This window comes from Equus quagga, chromosome 1 (genome assembly GCF_021613505.1).
Source record: "Equus quagga isolate Etosha38 chromosome 1, UCLA_HA_Equagga_1.0, whole genome shotgun sequence".
Lineage (NCBI taxonomy): Eukaryota > Metazoa > Chordata > Mammalia > Perissodactyla > Equidae > Equus > Equus quagga.
This window is the reverse complement of record NC_060267.1, coordinates 170,303,086-170,326,625: the sequence shown is the minus strand read 5'-3', so window position 1 is coordinate 170,326,625 and position 23,540 is coordinate 170,303,086. Positions and strand designations below refer to the sequence as shown.

Sequence of the window (23,540 nt, the reverse complement as noted above, 5' to 3'; positions counted from 1 at the left end):
GTTTCAGTCAACAACAGACCACATACATGACAGTATACACACACACACACACACACACACACATACATACATAAATGGTCCCATAAGATGAGTACGATATAGCCTAGGTGTGCAGTGTAGGGTATACCATCTAGGTTTGTGTAAGTGCACTCTTATGATGTTTGCACAATGACAAAACGTCTAATAATGCAGGTCTCAGAATGTATGTATCCCTGTTGTTAAGCAGCACATGACTGTATTTGCATTGTAAATAACTTTTCATAAAAAGAATCAATGTGCGGTTCCATTACGCAGTGAACTCCTTTAGTGTATTTAACTTTTTGACAGAGAAGTTAGCAGGCAGAGAAAACTTCAGGTAAAATATTATGAGCAACCTTGAAGCCAATTAAAAATGAATGAGAATGCACCCAGAAAATTATAATTAAACAAAACCAGGAAAATGAGATTAGTTTGTCTTACATACAAGCTTAGAGGAAATCCTATAAATAAATTGTATTGAATAAAGCAGGGTAAAATCCACCTGGATACAAATATAATTTTGTGTATAAGTTTAATTTATATTTGTTATATATAATTTATAAACAAATTTTAGTATAGTTTTAATTATCCGTTTTGCTATATAGCAGCTTTTTATCAATTAATGAGTTACCTTTTTTGTTCATCTAATTCCTGAAGAGTACAAAGAATGCTTGTAGATACCTGATTTTCAGGCTGTTTGTATAAAATTATGGTACTTCTGTTTTTAGAAAATTCATTTTTGTTTTACTTTTAGGGTTCCAGATCCTTTTTAAACCCAGAGTATTTTTATAGCTATTGAGGATGCCTCAAGACCTTCTTTCTTATAGTTTCATCTTTCACTACCAGTAGAAGGTCCCTTGGTATAAAGTGTCTGAGAAGGTTTTAACCTTTTACCCTTACTGGCCACGTTAGAATTTTTTTTTCTCAAACATGGATTTACCTGGTATTCTTGTAGAGATTTGAGCCTAACAAGTTATGAGGCCATAACAAATGCCCCAAGACAGAAAGACTGTATCATCGACATTATGTCAAGCCAGTTCCTGACTGACCATGTTAAATTGATTATTGTTGCTAATCTTGGTGATTTGAAACTTTTAATCAGAAAATGAGCCAACACATTTTCATGTCCTTCTGCTATACACATTGAGTTTGAAACAACAGATTATTGGTGTTAACAGAATGGAGACTACCAAGCCACTACCTTATAGTCAGAAAGACAAGGGAATGGTCAAAGGTTAGCATCTACATTGAGAATATTGGCTACCACACAGAATATTTCTGAAACAATGACAACATGCCTGTGCTAAAATTCAGTATGCCTTGGTTCAAGGCATGGAATAGAAGTACAGTCATCCCTCAGTATCCGTGGGGGATTGGTTCCAGGACCCCCTGCGGATACCAAAATCCACCGATGCTCAAGTCCCTCATATGAAATGGCATAGTATTCGCATATCACTTATGCACATCCTCCCATATACTTTGTCATCTCCAGATTACTTGTACTTGTAATACCTAATGTAACATAAATGCTATGTATATAGATGTTATATTGTATTGTTTAGGGAGTAAGACAAGGAAAAAGAAGTCTGTACATGATCAGTACAGACACAACCATTGTAGGCCTTTTGATCCATGGTTGGTTGAGTCCGTAGATGCAGAACACGCAGATACAGAGGGCCAACTGTATATTACCTTAAGCCTCAAAGTGTGCCAGCAATTCATCCAACTGAAAACCTCATGCTAAGTAAATTAAGATGAAAGAGATATTGCCAGTTCACCAGAACAGTGAGGAATTTGTGGAAGCCATAAAGTAATTGACTATGAATTCCATTATAGTTAAGTAACCCATAGCTCCATATGAGGCAAAAATAGGGGGGAAATAAGGTTTTATGGTAGAAATCTGAAATATATCAAAGATCAGCAGAGGCTGATGAAAAAAGTGAGCTATAGATAGTACTTAAGGGGCTGCTGTTTAGCTGAGTTTATTCCTCATGTTAGAAATGTTAGTTCAGGCATTTGGGTTGTGGACATTGGTCTGAGAGGCAAAGTGGTGAATGAATGCTCCAGATAATTTATGGTCACTAAGAGGAAAGGAAACTTTTGCATTCAAAAGACAAAGTGCATGCCTACACATTAAAGGAACAGCTTACCTGATTATAGATTTCCTTTTTCCACTTACTGAACAGCCAAGGAAGCCAGGACCTTGCAGTCAGACTCAAGAAAGGGATTCTAGCTATCGATATTCTTGAATCTAGACTCATTAAGATATATGAACTGGCAACCAAGAATCACTGAATATCAATATCAATACCATGAAAAAGAAGCACAGAACCCAACATATTGATGAAATTTTTTGATTAATACCCCCAGATATAGGAAGAAGCTACTCTGAGAGAGGAAGGAGGATTCTTAGAAGTTAAAAACATGATTTTCAAAATTTATGGGTGAAGCACATCATTAAATGGCCTGAATGGACACAACCAAAAGATTGCCTGTAGTTTGAACCAAGGGATATTTTCAGAAAATAGTACAAAAGAAGAAAGAAATGAAAAGTATGAGAGAGAAATTAAGAGACAAGGAGTACAGAATCAGAATTTTTATTATATCATCTAGTAGGAGCTCTGTAATGAAACAGAGAGAATGGAGGCAAGGAACTAATCAAAAGACGTGCAGTTAGAATGTTTACTACCCATGCACCCTATGTTCAGAGTACTACCTGAGGATGTTTTCTAGCAAAATGAAAAATGGATATAATATAAAAGGAAAATAAGGAATATAGTAAACATTGGTGAGCAAAAATATCTGTAAAAACTTGTTCTAAGCCTAAATAATATGGCCGTGAAGCTTAAAGGCGAATATCAAAAAATTATTTTCAAAATTTAGAGGTTATAATGTTCATTGAATGAAGTAAATAAATGTGAAGATCTTGGTGATGGAAAAATACAAGTTAGAAAATAAAACTCTAATGGAAGCACAGATAAAACAAGAAAATGTCATCAGTAGAGCTCAGGGAATCAGGTGCAAAGAATATTTCCAATATCAGTAATCCCAATAAATGTAAATGGGTTAACATGCTTTATTAAAACGCACACATTGTCATTTACGGTTGAATTAAAGAAATGAAAATGTTATTTACAAACACACTTTAATCAAAATAACATGAGAAGTTTACAAATAAAAACAAGAATTAAACTGGATAAAGGCTGGATATAATTAAATGCTTACAAAAAGCTAAAGGGACGATATCATATAAGATAAACCAGAATTGAGTACCAAAAGCATTAAGAGGGACAGAGAAAGGATATTTTATATGTATAGGAGATATAATCCACCAAAAATATAATCGTGAACCTCTTATACCTGTTCTATAAACACGCTTAAACATGGACACATAGATAGGCATAAAAGCAAGTTTGTTCAACATAGGTTTTTTTTTTATTATGGTAAAATATATACGTAATGAAATTTACCATTTTAACTATTTTTTAACTGTACAGTTCATTGACATTAAGTACGTTCACATAGCTGTGCAACCATCACTGTCATTCACTGTTGGAATGATGTTACTAATGGTCTAGTAATAGTTTCCTAGGACATGTAAATTTGGAAAGTTTAAAGATGACTTGCTGCAAGTCTTTGCCCATGTTTTTTCCAAGCAGAGATGCTAATCAATATTTTCCACTCTTGCTTTGACAAAAATCATTGGGAGACTGTTTTTGTGTGTGTCTCTGTGTGTGGTTTTCCTGAAGCATTTCAGGAGCCAGAATGTGAGATTTGAAATGCAGTGGAAATGAAGTATAGAATTAAGGAAGTCAAATGAGACACAGCTTTAAATAAGTCATCAAAAAACACATTGAAGTTAAGAATAATGATAGAATTCAGAGTGAGGAAGAAAACCAGCTCACATGCCAGATGTGCCAAGATATTGGCAGACAACCAGTAGGTCTGGAAAGGTAACTTTTATACATTTTTGAGCCACTACTCGTGATGAGAAAACCATTTTCTCTCACAAGTACAAGCATATATAACTGAAATATGAGTTATATGAAATAGTACTTAATTTTCTATGTGCTATACACTCTTTTCTTCTATGTTTCATTTTTTGAAACTTTGGTCTCAGTGCATTAAATTGGTTTAACAACCAGTGAATGGGTTGCAATCTGTAGTTTGAAAAACACCCATCTAGAAGGTGGTTTAGCTGGATGTCATGAACCGAAAAGGTGGAAGAACTTTTATACGAGAGTGGCGAAGTTAATTGTAAGTAGCAGAAACAAGAACAAGGCCCACACCTTCTCTACTTAATTTCCCCGAAGAGCTTATTGGAGTAATATTCTTCACAGTTTAATGACTAACAAGTGGTAGAGAGTTTGATGTGAAGTGTTTGATGAGGAACTTGAGAGCGTTTGTTTGCTGTGAGATCATGGGTTCCAAAGAAAATTGTCAATAGTAATGAATAGCAAAAAGTGGGGGTGGGGTGGGATGATTAATGCATTGAGTTAAATGGAAATAAGAGTAGAAAAGAGGAGAGATGGAATAACTTAACATTTTGACCTTGACAAGATGACCAGGATGTAAATTAAGTCAGTCTGGTACCAAAGTTTCAAATGGAATTCTGAGAAAAAGTATTGATTTCCTTAAAAAAAAAAAAAAAGATTGTTTCAAAGACACAAACCTAGAGTAATTAAAAGTGAACTAGATCTAGTTTATAATTTCAGGAATTCTGTTAACTAGTTATACTCTCAGTTTCGTAGGAGATCCTTAACGTTACTACTATAAAAAAATTTGATTCTACATATTGCATCCCATTATTGACAGTGGAATACAAATATATATATTGTTCTCTAGGTGGCTCTTGGAAACGTTGTGATCAAGCCATTTTAATTATGAAGACGTGGTTTATTGACTCAAAATATTAGTAGTTTCTTCTAAATATTCTTCAGTTACACTTGATTTGTTATTTTTAGTTACACGAACATGCAGCCTACTTGGTGGACAGTTTATGGGAGAGCTCTCAAGAACTGTTGAAAGACTGGGAATGTATGACAGAGTTGCTATTAGAAGAACCTGTTCAAGGAGAGGAAGGTATAGTATTTTGACAAGTTGATTTACATACCGTTTTGGGTTTCTATTAATAATCATACCATGCTGTATAGATCACTTTTTAAAAATGAATATACGCTAGCATACTGTATGTCTTTTTGTAAAGAGAACAATTTGTTTCCTGTAACAAGTAAGGATATCTCAATAGTTTATAACATCTTTCCAGATTGACTGCTGCCATGCTACACAAGTTTTTTGCCATCCATATAAGTGTCATGTAATATTCAAAAAAGTTTTCTTTATCCTGATTTGAGTCACATAATACTGAATTACTTAATGTGAAAAAAAGAAAAGTGTATCCAGAATCTTTTTGCTGTATTTATATGGGAACTTGGAAACGCCTTTGACACTAAAGAATTTAATTAGAGCACAACCATCCCTTCTTTTGTGATATTTTCTTAAATATTAAAGTCAGGAAATCAAAAATAAAGTCAAATATTTCTAGCTCTTCCAGAAATAGGGAGAAATAATTGCTATATGATAAGTGAAGTATGTGTCTTACTATACTTTGCATGATAACATAAAAAGTAAAATGGATATGTATACTTAATAAAGCATTTGAAGTCTAAAAGCTTATATGAGTATTAGCTCCTTAAAACTAGAAATGCTTTTTCCTATATATGGCTTGTTTTTCAAACTAGCCCACGATAGTGCTTTAAAGAACTACTGTATTTCATTTAATCTATACAGCAGTCCTGGAATGTAGATGATACCTTGATGTAAGTGAGACTTGTGGTGAACAAACATGAACTTCAGAATCAAAAGAAATAGATTCAGATTTTTAACTCTTACTTTTTGTGGCTAATGTTCTCATATTTTCTGATCCTTAGCTTCCTTTTCTTTATAATATAGACATTATTTTCCTTTTATACATTATATAGTTGTTGTGAGGATTAAATGAGATAGTATACTATTGATTCCCTGTTCTGCTTCCCCTACTCTTCTGTGTGGTTCAACCCTTTGGCATGTAAGAGCAGAATGAGCCATCTCCTGCGATAGACTACCCAAACAGGTCATCAGGAGAATGACCATCCCCCAGTGTTCTTTCTAAGCAGTGATGGTAATTGGTGTTATCTACTCCAGTTTTGACAAAATTCAGTGAGAGAGAAAACAACTATGCCTCGTACCCCGATACACTCCAGTAAACTGGCCCAAATTGCTTCTTTTAAACTCAAAATATTTGCCTCATAACCACATTCTTAATCTGTAACACAAATCCTTCCCAAACGTTTCTCACACCTTCTTTCAATGTGGAGGTTATTATAGTGTTTGAATTCACCTCTGATTATTATTTACTTTATTTGCATGTTTGTTTGTTTTTTCTCTCATATCCTTGGTAAGAAGGTGGCCCTATTACTAAGTTGACAGGGCCTTCAGCTCACTAGATCAAACTCTCAACTGTACTCTGACTCCTTTCACTTTTGTGATCACAGAAATATGAATGTACATTCTATATTTTCTCCTGTTTAACTTCCTCATACATGTTCCTGCTAAGTTCACTGACATCATACTTTTTATTTCTAAGTAGTCTTAATATTTTCTCTAATGAAATCAATTCCCCTTCTAATCATTACTGTCCAATTAACACTTGAGCTAAGTACCCAGCATAGTATTTATTAGTGTGTTGCATCCATTTTCCTTCCCTTGCTTGTGGCTATAGAATCAGCAAATTATCAGAGCTTCTTGTTTATGATGGCGAGCCATTTTTCTTTTTATCACCTCATGCTGTATAAGGTTATTTCCAAGGAGAAGGGAGGCAGAGGATATAAATTCAGGCAAGAAGAGCCAGTGTAATAATGCTTTGGTAATGTTAACTTTTTACTCTCCTTTAAATAAGATGTGTAAGTCAGTAAATGGTAAATACTAACTCTGTCAGTCATCAAGGTGTTTAGATGGATTTACCTTGTTAAAATAACTATACACTACAGTCATGTGTTGTTTATTGACGGGGATGTGTTCTGAGAAATGCATTGTTAGGTAATTTTGTCATTTATGAACATCAGAGAGTGTACTTACACACACCTAGATAGTATAGCCTACTGCACACCTAGGCTGTATGGTGTTAATCTTATGGGACCACCATTATGTATGTGGTCCATCACTGACTGAAACGTCATGCAGCACATGACTGTCTTAGGTGTTTCATTGTGGTTTAGATTTACTTGATGTTGGGTTTAACTTCCAGTCAAGAGGTTGGTTTGGTTTGGCTTGGGTTTGATTGGTTTGATTTTAGCTGGAAAAGTGAGTTATAAAATCTGAAACATTTTTGAAGTGAAGCACAGTTTTAGGGTATGATTGAATCTGGGAACGCAAGCCTGGGAAAATTATGGATAAACAAGTGCAGAATCATATCTACATTATGACACAACTTTTTTCATACGCTTGTCTATTTGCGTACTGTGCCACATATAAGCTCTGGCTTGGAATAGCATCCAAATCAATTTTCTGCACTAGTATTTTGCTATATTTTATGATAACAAAATGCTACTAGTAACTTTTTTATTTTTAAGACTAAGTAGAAATTGTTATATTTTAGGTAGATGGAGTGTGATAGATATTCCAGTGGATGAAAGTCTAATTAGCAGTTGGAAGTAGAGGTCTAGAATTTGAGAAGACAGACACATTGTCAAAGACTACCAGTAGTAATTTTTTTTTTTTTTTTGAGGAAGATTAGTCCTGAGCTAACTACTGCCAATCTTCCTCTTTTTGTTGAGGAAGACTGGCCCTGAGCTAACATCCATGCCCATCTTTCTCTACTTTATACATGGGACGCCTACCACAGCGTGGCTTTTGCCAAGCGGTGCCATGTCTGCACCCGGGATCCGAACTGGCAAACCCCAGGCCGCCAAGAAGTGGAATGTGTGAACTTAACCGCTGCGCCACCAGGCCAGCCCCATACCAGTAGCAATTTAAATCACAGTAGTCTTAAGACTGCCTTCCTTGTAGTGTTTTTAAGGGACCAGAGGGGTTGTGTGTGTGTGTGTGTGTATTCTACAGCAAAATCAAATTGTTAGATAAATTTTTAGTATAATATGAGGGTCTGAGTAACAGGTAAGCTGGTAACAGCAAGACCATAACTAAGTCATTTAACTTCACTGAGTCTCAGCTGCTTTTTCTTTCTTTTTTTTTTTTTTTTGGTGAGGAAGAGTCACTCAGAGCTAACATCTGTTGTCATTCATGCTCTTTCTTTTGTTTTTTATTTTTTTGCTTGAGGAAGATTAGCCCCAAGCCAACATCTGTGCCAGTCTTCCTCCATTTTATATGTGGGGTGTCTCCACAGCATGACTGAGTGGAGCAGGTCTGTGCCTGGATCTGAACCTGTGAACCAGGGCCACTGAAGTGGAGCACTTGGAGCTTTAACCATTCAGCCACAGGCTGGCCCCCTCAGTTTCTTTATCTGTACAAAAAGGACCTTTGATCAGTTGATGGATGAAGTAAATGTGGATAAATGGAATTATTCAAAGTAGAGGATCATTAATTCATTTATAATTTAAAAACATTTATTGACCACCTTCTGCGTGCTAACTATTATACTAAGCACTGAGATCAGCTCACTGCCCACATGGAGCTTACCTTCTAGTAGCAAAGGCAGACCAAACCAAGTAAACAGTCAGAATAATTTTAAGAGTTAATTAGTGTGATGAATGATAAGCAGGAGTCCATCTTTAGTCTGAATCTTAAAAGGAAGATCTCTCTGAGGAGGCCACCTGTGAACTAAGAATCTAAACGATGAGGGGGCTAGCCATGGGAAGTGTCAAAAAAGCCATCTAGAGTAAGGAAACAGCAATTGCAGAGTATCTGAAGCATGAATGGTATTGTTATGTTCCAGGAGCTGCAGTAACTAGAGCATAGTGAGCTGGGGCACCAGATGGGATAGAGGCAAAGGCCAGGTGATGTACCACATTTTAGTTCATAAGTGGATTTATGTAGTTCATTCTAAGTGTAATAGGGAGCCATTGAAGGATTTTAAACAAGGAAACCATGTGATCCAGTTCATATTTTAAGAAAAAGGTTTTTGTATACATTGTTTGGAATAGGCAGAAGACCAGTTAGGTTGACTGTTGGAGCGGGCTCTATGGGAAACGATAATAAAAATGTAGAAGAGGAAGATGGATTATAAAGAAGGAAAGAGCTCATGGCTGAGTTTTAAAGATTGTAGATAGAAGACAAAAGCAGAAAGAGAAAGAGAGAGTGAAAGCTCCTGAGGCAAGCTTTAAAAAGGCTAAGAAATAGTTATATTCTGTAGAACCCCAGTAAAGAGAGTCGTGGTTAATAACATCACATACTGCAGAGGAGAAACAGGACTATGCAAAAATCATTAGCTTTAGTGATGATTTAGGTCATTGGTGACTTGTAAGCATTTCTTTTCACTGGTAGTAAGGAGAGAAGTCAGAGTTCAAAGTGATAAGAATAAAATCAATAGTAAATAAATTATGTACAAAGATATTTCTGAAGACTTAGAAGGTTCTGTAGTTATCTGGTAATTCATAGTATGAACAGCTACCCATTGATTCACCTATTGTGACTATTTTGCTCTTCTATGCAGCTTAAGGTTTGCTTTGCTTTCAGTTTTATTATTTGGTTTTGCTGTCATATCCCAAAAGGGATCTCAATTAAACTTCAGCTGTTTTGAGTTTACCTTTTCTAAATGGATGGTTTCAAATTATAAAGTAAATAACAAAATTGATGGCATTGGACACTGTGTAAGGTTTGGTGGGTTGTTCTTCAACACTAATATGGGTTTTAGTATATAGTAGGAGAATGTTTCCGTACTTGAGATGTTCTCTCTCTCTCACTTTCCATAGAACTATATTCTCTTCCTAAACAAAGAAAATGAGTTTAGTTCATAAACAGCCTTGTCATTCCTTTATCCCTAGCCAAATGTGAAAAATTATGAAATTCTAGAGTCAGTCATAAAAATAGAAAGTTAGTTGTTTTATTGAGTGGGAAGCTTTTTCGTATTATTAGGCATTGGATCAGGGAGTATAAATGGAAAAGCTGAGACTGTTCCATGTGGTTTTCCTAAGACAAGCTGAAATTCATGTATTTTTCCTAAGACAAAATGTTAAAACAAAGAATGATTGAATTAAGATGTACATAATACATATTCCTTTACAGGATAATTTTGGTACAGATTAAAGGACAAGATACTATGTCTTTGTTTGCCTTTTCATTGCTGTTGCCCCCAATTTATTTTAAAATAATCAATATAAACTTGTCAAGCTTAATCTTTTTTAAAAAACGTATACCTAGTTTTGTCTCTAGTCTCCACATCTATTAGGCTTTAACATAAATAAGTATACAGAGAAAGGGAGAGAGGAGGGAGGGAGTCAGAAAGATAGAATTAAACTATTCAAATTAGTCTTAAAATCTATCTTTAAGGGGCTGGCCCCGTGGCGGAGTGGTTAAGTTCGCGCGCTCCGCTGCAGGCGGCCCAGTGTTTCGTTGGTTCGAATCCTGGGCGCGGACATGGCACTGCTCATCAGACCACGCTGAGGCAGCGTCTCACATGCTACAACTAGAAGGACCCACAACGAAGAATATATAACTATGTACCCGGGGGCTTTGGGGAGAAAAAGGAAAAAATAAAATCTTTAAAAAAAAAAAAAAAAAAAAATCTATCTTTAAAAATACTTGAAATGTATTGAATATATTTTTAAATACTTTAGAAATATTTTAAAATAGTAATTAATTCAACAAGGGAAAATACAGAATCAATGTAAAGAAAACCATAATGTTTTGTTAAATGATGTAAAATAAGATCTCATACATGAAGAGGACTATATCATGTTCCTGGCTGAAAAGATAATAAGAATGTCAGCTCTTCCCAGTGTGATTTATAATTTTCTTAAAATATCTTTCCAAATTCCAGGGGGTTTGAGAAAGTTCTGGGAGATGAGATGAGAAGAATAACTAAGCAAAATGACTTTAAAATTTATATAGAATTTTAAGCTTATGCAAAAAGGCAATATAGCATGCTACTTAAGAGCGTAGACCCTGGAGTCTGACTACCTGCATTCATCTTTTGTCTCTACTACTAGCTGAGTGCTTTGAAAAATTATTTAACCTCTCTGTGGCTCATTTTTCCCATCTATAAAGTGTGAAGATATTAGTTCCTATCTCTTGGAATTTTTTTGATGATAAAAAAAAGTTAATACATATAAAACACTTAGAACAGTGCCTTGTACATAGAAAATGCTTAATAAATTCTTTGCTTATTAGCGTCATAGAAATTAGAAAAATTTTAGAAAAAGGACTAGATAAGGGAAACTTCAACTAAATATTCAAATTAGTTGAATTAAGTTCATATTAAAGTATATTATAACATTATAAGGCAGCTATAATGAAGACAGTATGGCATTGTGATAGAAATAGACAAATAAATTAGTGAAACCAAAAGAATCTAGAAATACCATAAATCTAAGTATGAGAGCCTAAAACATGTTTAAAAATGACATTTAAATTCAGCAAGGACAGCTGGTTTATTTGACAATGGTCGAGGCATAACTGGCTGTTCATCTGGCAGGAATAAACAGGCCCATACTTCATACTATCAGCAGAAATAAATTCTAAACAAATGAACAAGAAAATACACTCCACTAATTAGTAGATAGGAAGGAGCAAAATAACAATGAAATACCATTTTTTAATAATTGGATTGTAAAAATTAAAAGGATTTATAATAACCAGTGCTGGCAGGGATATGAGGACCTAAACATTGGACCCAAACTGCTCGCTGCAGCAGTAAATAACCTTATGATTTGTCAGTATCAAGATTTTAACCTTTGACCCATTACTCCTTCTCTTGGGAATTTACAGAAATAAAAGTGTCAGTTACATAAATATATGTGTATTAATGATATTTATTGCTGTGTTATATATAGTTTCAAAAATTTGCAAACAATTTGGACTTTAGTAGGAGGTTGACTAAGTTGTGGAACACAAATTATATAAATTTTTATAATTATTTAAGGTAATTATTCATATGTATGACTTGTGTGTAGTGTATGTAGTGACTTGATAGATGTTCAAAATCTACTGTTAATTTTTAAAAATAGCATGATCTCTTTTAAACAGAAAAAAAGATGTCTCATATGAGCTTTGAAATGATGTAGAAGGAAATACAGTAAAATTTTGTCAATGCCTAACTTGGAAGTATGGTATTAGAAAAGAGCAGGTATTAGAAGAAACCAGTTTATCGTCTTTTTCTTTGTGTGTGTCTTTCTTATTTGACTTATGCAAGCACGTATTAGTTCTTAAAAAAAGAAAAAAACAAAATACAGAGTTTAACTTCAGTCTTTAATCAGTAACAGAATATGTTTGCAATTTTTCATAATCGTGTTCATTTTTAATACATTGTTATTATAAAACTATCTTCTCATACGAATGTGTTTTGTTTCACCTTAGCAATGTCTGACCGTCAAGAGAGTGCTCTTATAGAGCTAATGGTTTGTACAATTCGTCAAGCTGCTGAGGCACATCCTCCAGTGGGAAGGGGTACTGGCAAGAGAGTAAGTTATATTACTGTAGAGAAGTCTACAAAAAGGCTTTTAATGTAACTAGCTGTCTTAAATATTTGAAAATTTTACTGGTATATGTATACCTAAAAAACATGATATTTTTGTAAATGATACATGCTGTAATGTTTCATCTTTATATCCTGTCTCTCAGCTTCCAAAAATAGATAGTTTTCTTCCATGCCTCCATAGCACCTGTACCTGCTTCTGTTCTAGTACTTTAAGAGTGTTCATATTCATATCTGTTAAAAGTGCAGAAGGCTCTGAAGGCAAACTGTCTAGTTTGCAAGCTCTTCCATTTAGCAACTATGTAATCTTTGGATAGTTGATTATTTTCTTTGTCTCTTGTCTGTAATGTGGGGCTAATAATGCAGGTCTTATTGGATTAAAGATGAATTGAGATAATCACAGATGGAAAGACTGGCTCTGGTGATGTGACGAGGTAGGCAATTCCTCTCTGTAAAAGAACCAAGTATAAAACTTGAAAAATCGTAAGCAAAACGAAACAAAACAAAAACCTTATCAGGGCTCTGGAAATTCATCAAAGATAAAAAACAAATTGAGAAGCGTTTATTCTTGAAAAAAGCTAAAACTTCAAGTAGAAGCAGTGGGAGTCTATGGCCTTCTTGTCTCAGGATACAATACACACGTACCCCATAAGCTTGATTGGTGAGATAAGTAGATTTACCAGAGTAGCACTGTCTGCAAAAACCAGCAGCTTTGTTCTCAGAGGGGATAGACTCAATACGGGACAAGTGGCAAAATCCCACGGCTTTGTCAGCTGGAAATGGTAAACTTGGTAGAAATAACCAAGGAGAACCCACAGGTATGATATTCAAAGGTTGTGGTCCTAGTTGGTAAGAACAGTGGACCAGCCAAGAATCTAACTGAAAAATTCTGGAAATGAGAAAGCCATAGGATTAGGTAAGCTTTCCACACATTCCTGGCTGACTAGGATACCTGAGAGAATCCGACAGAAAATAAAAGTCAAGCCAAACTTAAGAACTGGCTGAACTTTGAATATGCACTCTACCCCACAAACAGATCAGATCTCAGAGTGGAGAAGCCTTATAGATGTCAAGTATTTGAGCACAACCTAAGCCCAAATCATTGGCTGACTAGTAATCTGTTGAAACACAGTAGAGACTCCTAGGAAGACAGACTAAAAAACAAAAATAAAAATAGGAATTTCAAGCAGAGGCAACACATCATGCATGGGAGATACAGATTACACAGTTAAAGGTTACTTCTTTTATTTAATGAAACTTAGAAAAGTGAGTTAAAAATCCATAGTTATGGGGCTGGCCCCGTGACCGAGTGGTTAAGTTCGCGCGCTCCGCTGCAGGCGGCCCAGTGTTTCGTTGGTTCGAATCCTGGGCACGGACATGACACTGCTCATCAAAACCACGCTGAGGTGGCGTCCCACACACCACAACTAGAAGGACCCACAACGAAGAATATACAACTATGTACCGGGGGTACTTTGGGGAGAAAAAGGAAAAAAGAAAATCTTAAAAAAAAAAAAAATCCACAGTTACTGTAATGTATTATCCAAAAATGTCCCAAAAAATTACAGCCATGGGAAGAAAGAGTAAAATATGACCACACTCAGGGAAAAAAGCAGACAATAGAAATGGCTTCTCAGTAGGCCCAGTTGTTGGGTTTAGCAAAGACTTCAGAGCGCTTTTTATAGATGTGTTCAAAGAAAAAAAGGAAAATGTGTTCAGAGAATTACAAGAAAATATGATAACAAGAAATATTGAATCTCAATAATGAAAAAACAAATGGAGATTCCAGAGTCAAAAAGTTCAGTGACAGAAATTTAAAATTTATTGGATGGGCTCAATAACAGATTTGAGATGAAAGAAGAAAGAAACAGTGAACGTGAAGATAGATTAATAAAAATTATCCAGTCTGAAGAACAGAGAGGAAAAAAGACTGAAGAAAAATGAACAGAGCCTCAGAAATGTGTGAAGCATCAAGTGCATCAAATCTGTATAATGGAGTCCCCAAAAGAAAGGAGTGAGAGAGAGAGAAGAAGGAAAAACATTTGAATAATTGCCAGGAACTTCCCAAATTTGATGGGAAACATTAATCCACAGATTCAAGAAGCTTAACAAAACCCAAGTAGGACAGACACAAGAGCCTCCACTTCTGGACACAGATAGTCACACTGTTAAAATCCAAAGACAAAATATCTTGAAAGCAACAAGAGAGAAACAACTCATGTACAGGACAACAGCTTTGTATTAACAGTTGACTTCTTATCAGAAACAGTGGAGGCCGTAAGACAGTAGAATGACATACTCATTGAAAGGCAACAAAATTGCCAACCAAGAACTCTAAATCCAGTAAAATTATCTTTCAAATATGAAGGCGAAATAAAAACATTCCCAGCTAAACAAATGTTGAGAGACATCTTACTAGAAGACCTGCCTTAGGAGAAATACTGAAAGAAGTCTTTCCGTGCTGTGAAGAATAATACCGGATGGTAACTCTGATCCACAAGAAGGAATGAAGGGTACCACAAATGGTAAATGTGTAGGGATATAAAAGGCTGTGTATATTATATATTTTTATTTTCCTCTCAATTTCTTTAAAGAGCTATGAGATTATTTAAAGCAATAATTTGGATATGTGTGACAATTGCACAAAGAAGCGTAAAGAAAGTGGAACTGTATTGGAACAAAATTGCTGTATTTTGCTGTAATTAATTCAATATTATCCTGAAGTTGATTGTAATGTTAAAGAAGTATATTGTAATCCCTAGAGCAACCATTCATACCTAAAAAAGGAAAACAAAATCAACAGAGAGATTATAATAGGATGCTAAAAAATGTTTAACGCCAAAGAAGGCAGTAAAGGAGGAACAGAGAAACAAACAAAAAAAGACATACAGTATACAGATAACAAACAGTAAAATGGCTGACATAAATTCAACCACATCAAAAATTAGATTAAGCAGCCGGCCCAGTGGTTCAGCGGTTAAGTGTGCACGTTCTGCTTCAGCAGCCTTTGGTTCGCCGGTTCAGGTCCCGGGTGCGGACATGGCATGGCTTGGCAAGCCATGCTGTGGCAGGTGTCCCACATATGAAGTAGAGGAAGATGGGCATGGATATTAGCTCAGGGCCAGTCTTCCTCAGGAAAAAACAAAAAAGGATTGGCAGCAGATGTTAGCTCAGGGCTCATCTTCCTCGAAAAAAAACAAAAGTTAGATTAAATATGAATATAGGAAAGACTCCAAAAAGCAGAGATTGAGAAAACTATGGAGTGGGAGTGAAATGATACTACTGAATTGCTGCTTAATTTTGTTGGAGATGGTAAGTTCTAGTATTCTTAAGTCTGTCTGTTAGAGACATATACTTGAATTTTTATAGGTGAAATGATATACCAAGAATTTGCCTTAAAATGCTACAGAAAAAGAAAAATTAGGGGATTTGTTGAAACAATGACGACAGAATGACTGGTTCTGAAATTTTCCAGAATAAAAGTTTTAAAGATATGTATTGTTCCAACTTTGACTGAGAACCTCTTCAGGCTAATTTCTTGTTCTTTTGACATGTCTTATCATCTTTTGAGCACTTTCTTGCTTTCTTTCAGAGCAAGATGCCCCAGACTCACTGTCTACTTTTACTGCCTACATTATCTATTGCTATGTAAAAAATTACTTCAAAACTTAGAGTCCTAAAACAATAAGCGTTCATTATCTCATAGTTTCTGTGGGTCAAAACTTGCGAGTGGCTTTTAGCTGTTCTTTTAGTTTAGGGTCTCTCATAGGGTTGCAGATAGTATGTTAGCCAGGGCCTCAGCCTCTGAAGGCTTGATGTTACTACTTCCATAATGGCTCACTCACATCAGTAGCAAGATAGTGTTGATTGTTGGTAGGAGGCCTTAGAGGCTCACCAGTGGAACTCTCAGTTAGGACTGTTTGAATGTTCTCATGACATGGCTACTGGCCTCTCCTAGAGTGGATGATCCAAGAGAAAGTAAGGTGGACACTTCTGCATGACCCTGCCCTCAAAAGTCATACAATATCATTTCTACAATATCCTGTTGGTTACACATGTCAGCCTTATTCGTTGTGGGAAGAGACCATAAGGCATGAATACTAGGAGGGAGAGGTCATTGGAAGTCATTTTGCTGGCTGGTTTTACACTGCCCTAGCACAGGAATCTCCAACAATCCCTGATTACTTTTAATAAAGAGTAGTATTTAAAGATCAAAATCTTGGCACTAAGAGCACTCATTGTCCGTTGGTTATCATTTCTACTAGGCACTTTTAGTTGACAGCTATGTATTTCTATATATACATATACATTGAAGTCACATTTATGTTGGTATCTCTGACTTGAATTTAACGGGATTTTTCTCTCTTTGATTTTATGTTTTTTCCCATTTTTATTTTATGGAAATACGTAAAACATTTACATAGTTAAAAAGTCAAAACCATGTAAAAATATATATTCAGAGAAGTCTTGCTAATATACCTCTCTATATACCCCATTCCTACCAGTGACCATGTTTATTTGTTTCTGGTTTATTTTTCCAGTATTTTATTTTGCAAGTATAGGTAAATACATTCACACATACAGATATATGCCTTCTTATTCTCCATCCTCCTCCCTGTCAATCTTCTACAATAGGTAACATACTTTATACAGTGTTCTGTACCTTACTTTTTTCATTTAACAGTATGTCCTGGCTATCTCTCTGTAACTTTAATTGGAGATCTTCATTTTCTTATGGCTGTATAGTATGCAGTACGTGGATATACTGTTGAGAGTCTTTTGGGTTGTTGCCAGGCTTTTGCTATTAGAAATAATGTGTAATGAATAATCTTGTGTCATTTATACTTATGCCAGGTGTGTTGGTGGGCGTAAAAGTGGGGTCACTAGGTCAAAGGAAGAATTTGTATACAATTTTGTTAGATATTGGTAAATTCCCCCTTCATATTATGCCATTTTTGCTATCCTGTCAGAGATAATATGAGGATAAAATGAGTTCATGTATATGGACTGGCTGACACAATGATCCTTTAATCAAAGATAGCTGTTTCCCTAAAATCAATATCCTTAGACCTTTCATACATTGTCAGTTGAATTTAAAGACTTCTCAATATGCTGAATACCTTCCTAGATATGTATTCCAGTTTATATGTAATCCCTTTAATTGTTTTGTACAGAACTAAACACAATACTTGGTAGATATTCCAAAGTGATTATTTTATATATTTAAGAGGTTGAAAAACGATAAAGCCCCTGGAAGAAGAATCAAGTAGGAAGCCCTATTACTTCTTTCACATAGTCTCAAACATTGAGGTTCATATTTATAAAGTGGCAATTTATTTTGGAATGTTTCTCTTTTATAAAACCATTCAACATTAGAATGGTAAATTTCTTCAAGATAATAACAAAATGCAGAATACTTTGGGGAAATGCTTATCTTAACTGAGCTTGTATTTTAATATTTTATTTTTGGAAGCACCTGTGGGTGAATACGGGCTAAGATAGTGGGCATCAACAGCTTGAATTTGTTCAATGACCACAGGATATACCCCTCTGTCTTGATTATTGCCTAACAGTTTATGAGCTTGGTTACAAGGAGAATCAAATATAAGTGAGTCCAGGGATATTGTTAGTATATGCTTAGAAAATAAGTGAAAATTTATTAGCCACTCGTAGTATTAAAAAAGCATTACTTTCTAATGTATTTTTAGAAAATTGTTTAACATAGGGGAGATCACTATTAACATATTGAGACTGAAACTCTAGAAAAATTATTTCTCCATTGGTTCCAGTATTTTTATATTAGTAACTATGGTTTTATAGAAGTGTTTATTTGTTTTTCTTTAATCTAAATAAGTAGTAATTTATCTAAACTTTAGTGATTCCTAAATAAGCAGCTATTTACTAAAGTAATACTGCATGTTAACTAGAAATTTGCATAAAACTAGATGTATTTATTTTAGTAATTAGTTTGATAAGCTCCTCTTAAAATTCTCAGTTACATTATCTGCCACTGCTACTTCCTTCTATGTAACATTCTAGATTTATAAATTAGTACATGACACTCTTTTTCTTTGCCCATTTAAATTTATTTCTAGGTGCTAACTGCCAAAGAAAGGAAAACTCAAATTGATGATAGAAACAAATTGACTGAGCATTTTATTATCACACTTCCTATGTTGCTATCAAAGGTATAGTTTCATTTACATTTTTTGTGATAATATGCCACTGAGTTTGCTTATTATACTGTATTATTAATTACTTCTTTTTTCTTTGCTTCTCCTTCTAGTATTCTGCAGATGCAGAGAAAGTAGCAAACTTGCTACAAATCCCACAGTATTTTGATCTAGAAATTTATAGCACAGGTCGAATGGAAAAGGTAAGACACTATGAAATTGAAATTCTGCTATTATAGTCAGTTTGTTAACTGAATTATTTTAATTTCATGTAATCATATAGGCTTATTATTTGACAGATGCTTACTTTTGTTTTTTGTTATTAATCTAAATATCATAGTTTTTCTCTTTTCCTTCCTCAGCATCTGGATGCTTTATTAAAACAGATTAAATTTGTTGTGGAGAAACATGTAGAATCAGATGTTTTAGAAGCCTGCAGTAAAACCTATAGCATCTTATGCAGTGAAGAGTATACCATCCAGAACAGAGTTGACATAGCTCGAAGCCAGCTGATTGATGAGTTTGTAGATCGGTTCAATCATTCTGTGGAAGATCTATTGCAAGAGGTCTGTTTTAAACTTAATATGTACATATAATTATTTTGGCTAATAATTATTCAAGGTAGCTGAGTGTGTAAATTGTGTCCATTTTAAAACAAAATCTAGTAGAATTCTCTAATTCTTTCAAAACTTAGCAGCACTGTTGCAGTCGTTCATCCTGTAAAGATCAGTCTTGGTTAGACTTTATTTTAAAAATCTGTTTTATTCTCTTTTAAGAAAAATCTTTTTAAGGTCTGGCATTTCTTAACTGATTTTTTCATTTTCTATTCTTGGGACCTAATTTGCATTTTAATATTACTGAATTATTATGATGTACTAATGAATAGAACATAAAAATTGTGTGCTTATAAGGCATGGCTGATTACCCGTGCTGTGCCCAAGATAGCAGCAAGCATCTCCAACTGGTTATTTTAATAATTTTATCCATGATTCCTATCTCTTATCCTCTTCCTCCAATCTATATAAGGAAATCTAGAACCCCCACAGCTTTCTGTGCTCTGATGGCCAGGCAGATAGGATTTTCTTTTTAATCCATGTAACCAATTTTTCCCTACTTTCAATTTTTAATTTTCTTAACTTTTGATTTTTTTTTAATTTTTATTTTTTTCGGATGTACATCATATTTCGAATTCTGTATACATTACATCATGTTCACCACCCGAACACTAATTATAGTGCATCCCTTCACATGTGACCCTAATCACCCCTTTTGCGCTTCCCCCTCCCCCCATAACTTTTGATTTTTTTTAACCACTTTTGACTTTCCATTGTGATTTTGAAGCTGCAAAAGTAACTGACAATGAATAAAATCTTTGAAATAGCCATTAAAATCTTTAAAGTACATTCCCTTTTACTCAGCAATTTCAAGAAATTTATCCTAAAATATTAATCATAAAAGTGTACAAAGTCATGTTTATGGCACTGTTTAAAATGCAGAAATTATTTGTCTCTGGGTGTTGGGATTATGGAAGTTTTTCATTTTTTGGTTTTTTGCTTATTTGTATTTTCCTTTTTACCAATAGTGAATATGTACTATTTCTATAATTAAAAAAGAATTTTTGGACAGTAAATATTAACATACTTTCATGTGAATTTGGGGATGAGTAAAGTTATGGTAATGAGGCGATGTCTACTTTTTACTTATAGGGAGAAGAAGCTGACGATGATGATATTTACAATGTTCTTTCTACGTTAAAGCGGTTAACCTCTTTTCACAAGTATGTCATTGTATTTAAAGTAGATTTAGTCAATAAGATATATTAGCCAGCATAAAACAGACTGTGTAATGCTTAACGTCCGTATAACAATGGGAGATTTTGGAGAAATATTGAGATGTTGTGGTGTTTTTTCTCTATTATTCAGATTTTCTCCAGATAAATTATAGGTTCTTATTATAATTTGGTTACTTAAAGTATAAGATTTATCATTCTATATAATGAATGTATACTGTAAAAGTTTGTTATTAAATGGGCTTATTATAAGCTAGAGTTTTATAGGTATAATTTTCAATTGGTAGCTTTTAGAAATCTTACTAAATAAGAAATAAAATTTGAGGGAAGGTCATGAAAGTTATTTCTATGAGCTTTTTTCTCTAAGTTGTTCTTGTTTATTATTGTATTCTTACTGTGTAGACAGAGCAGTTGGATTTGAATAAGGAAAAAAGGCTCATATCAGTGAAATAAGTTGTATTTTCAAATTGTATTTTCATGTTTCTTGTAATGAGGCATGCTCATCTTCTCTATAAAGAAAGGAAAATAGAGAACTTTGTTGTCAAAAGAATGCTTAGATGTAGCCCTTACATTAATGAATACTTCCGATTTCAAAGCAGTGTCTAAATCTAAGCCTTTTCTTTATGCATAAGTACATTGTTTGGAATTTCATGGAGAAACAAACTCTTACTTTAAAAAATATTTTGACATTTGAAAATAAAAGTTGACAACTAGTGGTGTACTATTTTTAGTAGTAGAACTCATGAGAATTTAAAAGGTAGCATTATTTCATTCAAAAGTCCTCCGCCCATGGAAATAGCTACACTAAAGTTTTTGATCTTTGCCGTATTTTCTTTCTCCTGGTTTTGTCTTTCTTTTTCCCTATCTTATGAATACAAATCTCTTTTTAAAAAAAACACATGTATTTATATTTTGAAATTGTGAATGGATTTATTTAAATCTATTTTACTGTGCTAGAAAGAAAGAAAGGTTACTCATCTATGAAATATCAGCTTATGTTGGCTATGTGGTCAACATTCACTTAAATGTGTGAAGTTTTATTGTTACTGATTTCTTTTTATGAATTCCTAATATCAGCTTGTGCCCTTTTTTCTCCCTCTCTTCTCGGCTCTCCCCTTCTCCTTCCTCTTACTCATTCCCTCTCTTCCTTCTTCCTTCTTTCTTTCCTTCCTTCCGTCCACAGTGAACATTTCCTTTATGGATCTTTTTCAATTAATAAGAAAATGAAGTTGTTTTGTTTTTCTACCCACTGAAACTGAGCTCAAATTTAAATTTTCTTTCACTCTAGAATAAAATTAATGCGTTTTTATTTATTCTAGCGCTCATGATCTCACAAAATGGGATCTGTTTGGTAATTGCTACAGATTATTGAAGACTGGAATTGAACATGGAGCTATGCCAGAACAGGTAGGAGTATATTGGTATTCCTTCTATATCATTTTAGAAAGCTAAGCTTTTGTGAGATCATATAGGATTATCAAAAGGCTTTCTTAGAAAGTAGTTGATAGTTCTTTAATGAAGCCACCTCCTTTGAGAATTATTGCCATAGTGATTGAATGTTACTCATAGGTGTGTTACATCTTCAGGTTTGAGCAGAAAAAAATAGAGAACCTTTTCTATAGTGTATCTCAAAAATTTAATATTAAGGTAAACATTGTGACTCTTTTAGGAAAAATACCATTAATTACTACAGTAGCAATTTTAAAACTTCATTAATTCATTATAATGAAAATTTCTGATCATGGCTGTATTTCAGTCACTATTCTAGCTATTGATAATAGTAAGCCTTAGGTATGACTTAACTTTTGTAATAGAACCATAGTTAAATAAGCTTGGGACCCTTTAGCAGATTTTAGAACTTTTTGCATTCTTATATAAGTTGGAGTGGAAAGGGCAGAAATTCAAAAAACTTTCTTTAGTCTGGAAGACACTTAGAATAGCCAACATAATTCTATATGAGAATTAAGTTGTTAATTAACAGTAACAATCGGTTGTTAAGAGTTAAGAATTTCTTTGTATACTGCAGACACTCATTCATATAGACCAAAATACCAACCCCAAAGTTACGTATAGGTGGTGTTTAGCGGTGATCTCATCCATTCCCATTTGATTTTATGGAATGTTTAGATGACACTTCATTTCACTAAAGCAATAAGAATTTCAACAGATAAAATTATAATTTCATATTAAAAGTTAATCACAGAAACAGTACTTTATTATTGCTATGATTAATTCTTTCAAGTTGCCAAATGTTATTCATGTTTTTTTATCTCTACTTAAAGTAACAACTACCCTTAATATCAAATGTCCCTGATTATGTTAGGTGTTTTTATTGTAATTTGTGGAAAGAGGCTAAATATTTCACCCTGTTGTTTTTCTTCGTTTATTGCTGACTTCAACTTCCGTCCTCTCTTCATCTCAAACTTTTCAATAGCCTACATATAATTTACTGATATTCTCAAGCTGTGCTTCAAAGTTGAAAGAGAATAATAGAGTTAAGATATTCCTTTTTTGGTTTCCTCATTTTCCTCAAGAAGAGAATAAGAATAGCACATCTCTGTTTCATTTGGGGATTGTAACTATATCTAAATTAATTTTTTAATTCACTATATCATGAATAATTGTCAGAACCGACTTGTGACCATCTCACAGTGTTGTCATCTATGGTTATTTTGGTTTTCTGTTACTTATTTTCACTGCATATGTATTATTTACCCCCATTTTATTTTAATTTCTTTGAATAAGAGGACATTTTTATGTGACATTTGCTTTAACTTTGTTAACTTCTTAGACACACATTCTTTTTTATTTTTTCATTGAAGTATAATTGACATACAATGTTATATTAGTTTCATATGTACACATAGTGATTTGATATTTTTATACATTACCAAATGATCATCACACTAAGTCTAGTTATCATCTGTCACCATAC

The 23,540-nt window shown here is 34.0% G+C and overlaps 1 protein-coding gene across 2 annotated transcripts in view; it reads left to right on the top strand.

Moving 5' to 3' along the window:
• The window catches only part of STAG1 (stromal antigen 1), a 366,619-nt gene that overhangs the window by 268,108 nt on the left and 74,971 nt on the right, over positions 1-23,540 (top strand). For both annotated transcript variants that reach the window (XM_046647396.1, XM_046647405.1), the window contains 7 exons: positions 4,983-5,100; positions 12,526-12,629; positions 18,739-18,831; positions 18,930-19,019; positions 19,179-19,382; positions 20,523-20,593; positions 21,925-22,012. In XM_046647396.1, the coding sequence (XP_046503352.1) occupies positions 4,983-5,100; positions 12,526-12,629; positions 18,739-18,831; positions 18,930-19,019; positions 19,179-19,382; positions 20,523-20,593; positions 21,925-22,012 (768 nt within the window). The remainder of the gene's footprint in view (positions 1-4,982; positions 5,101-12,525; positions 12,630-18,738; positions 18,832-18,929; positions 19,020-19,178; positions 19,383-20,522; positions 20,594-21,924; positions 22,013-23,540) is intronic.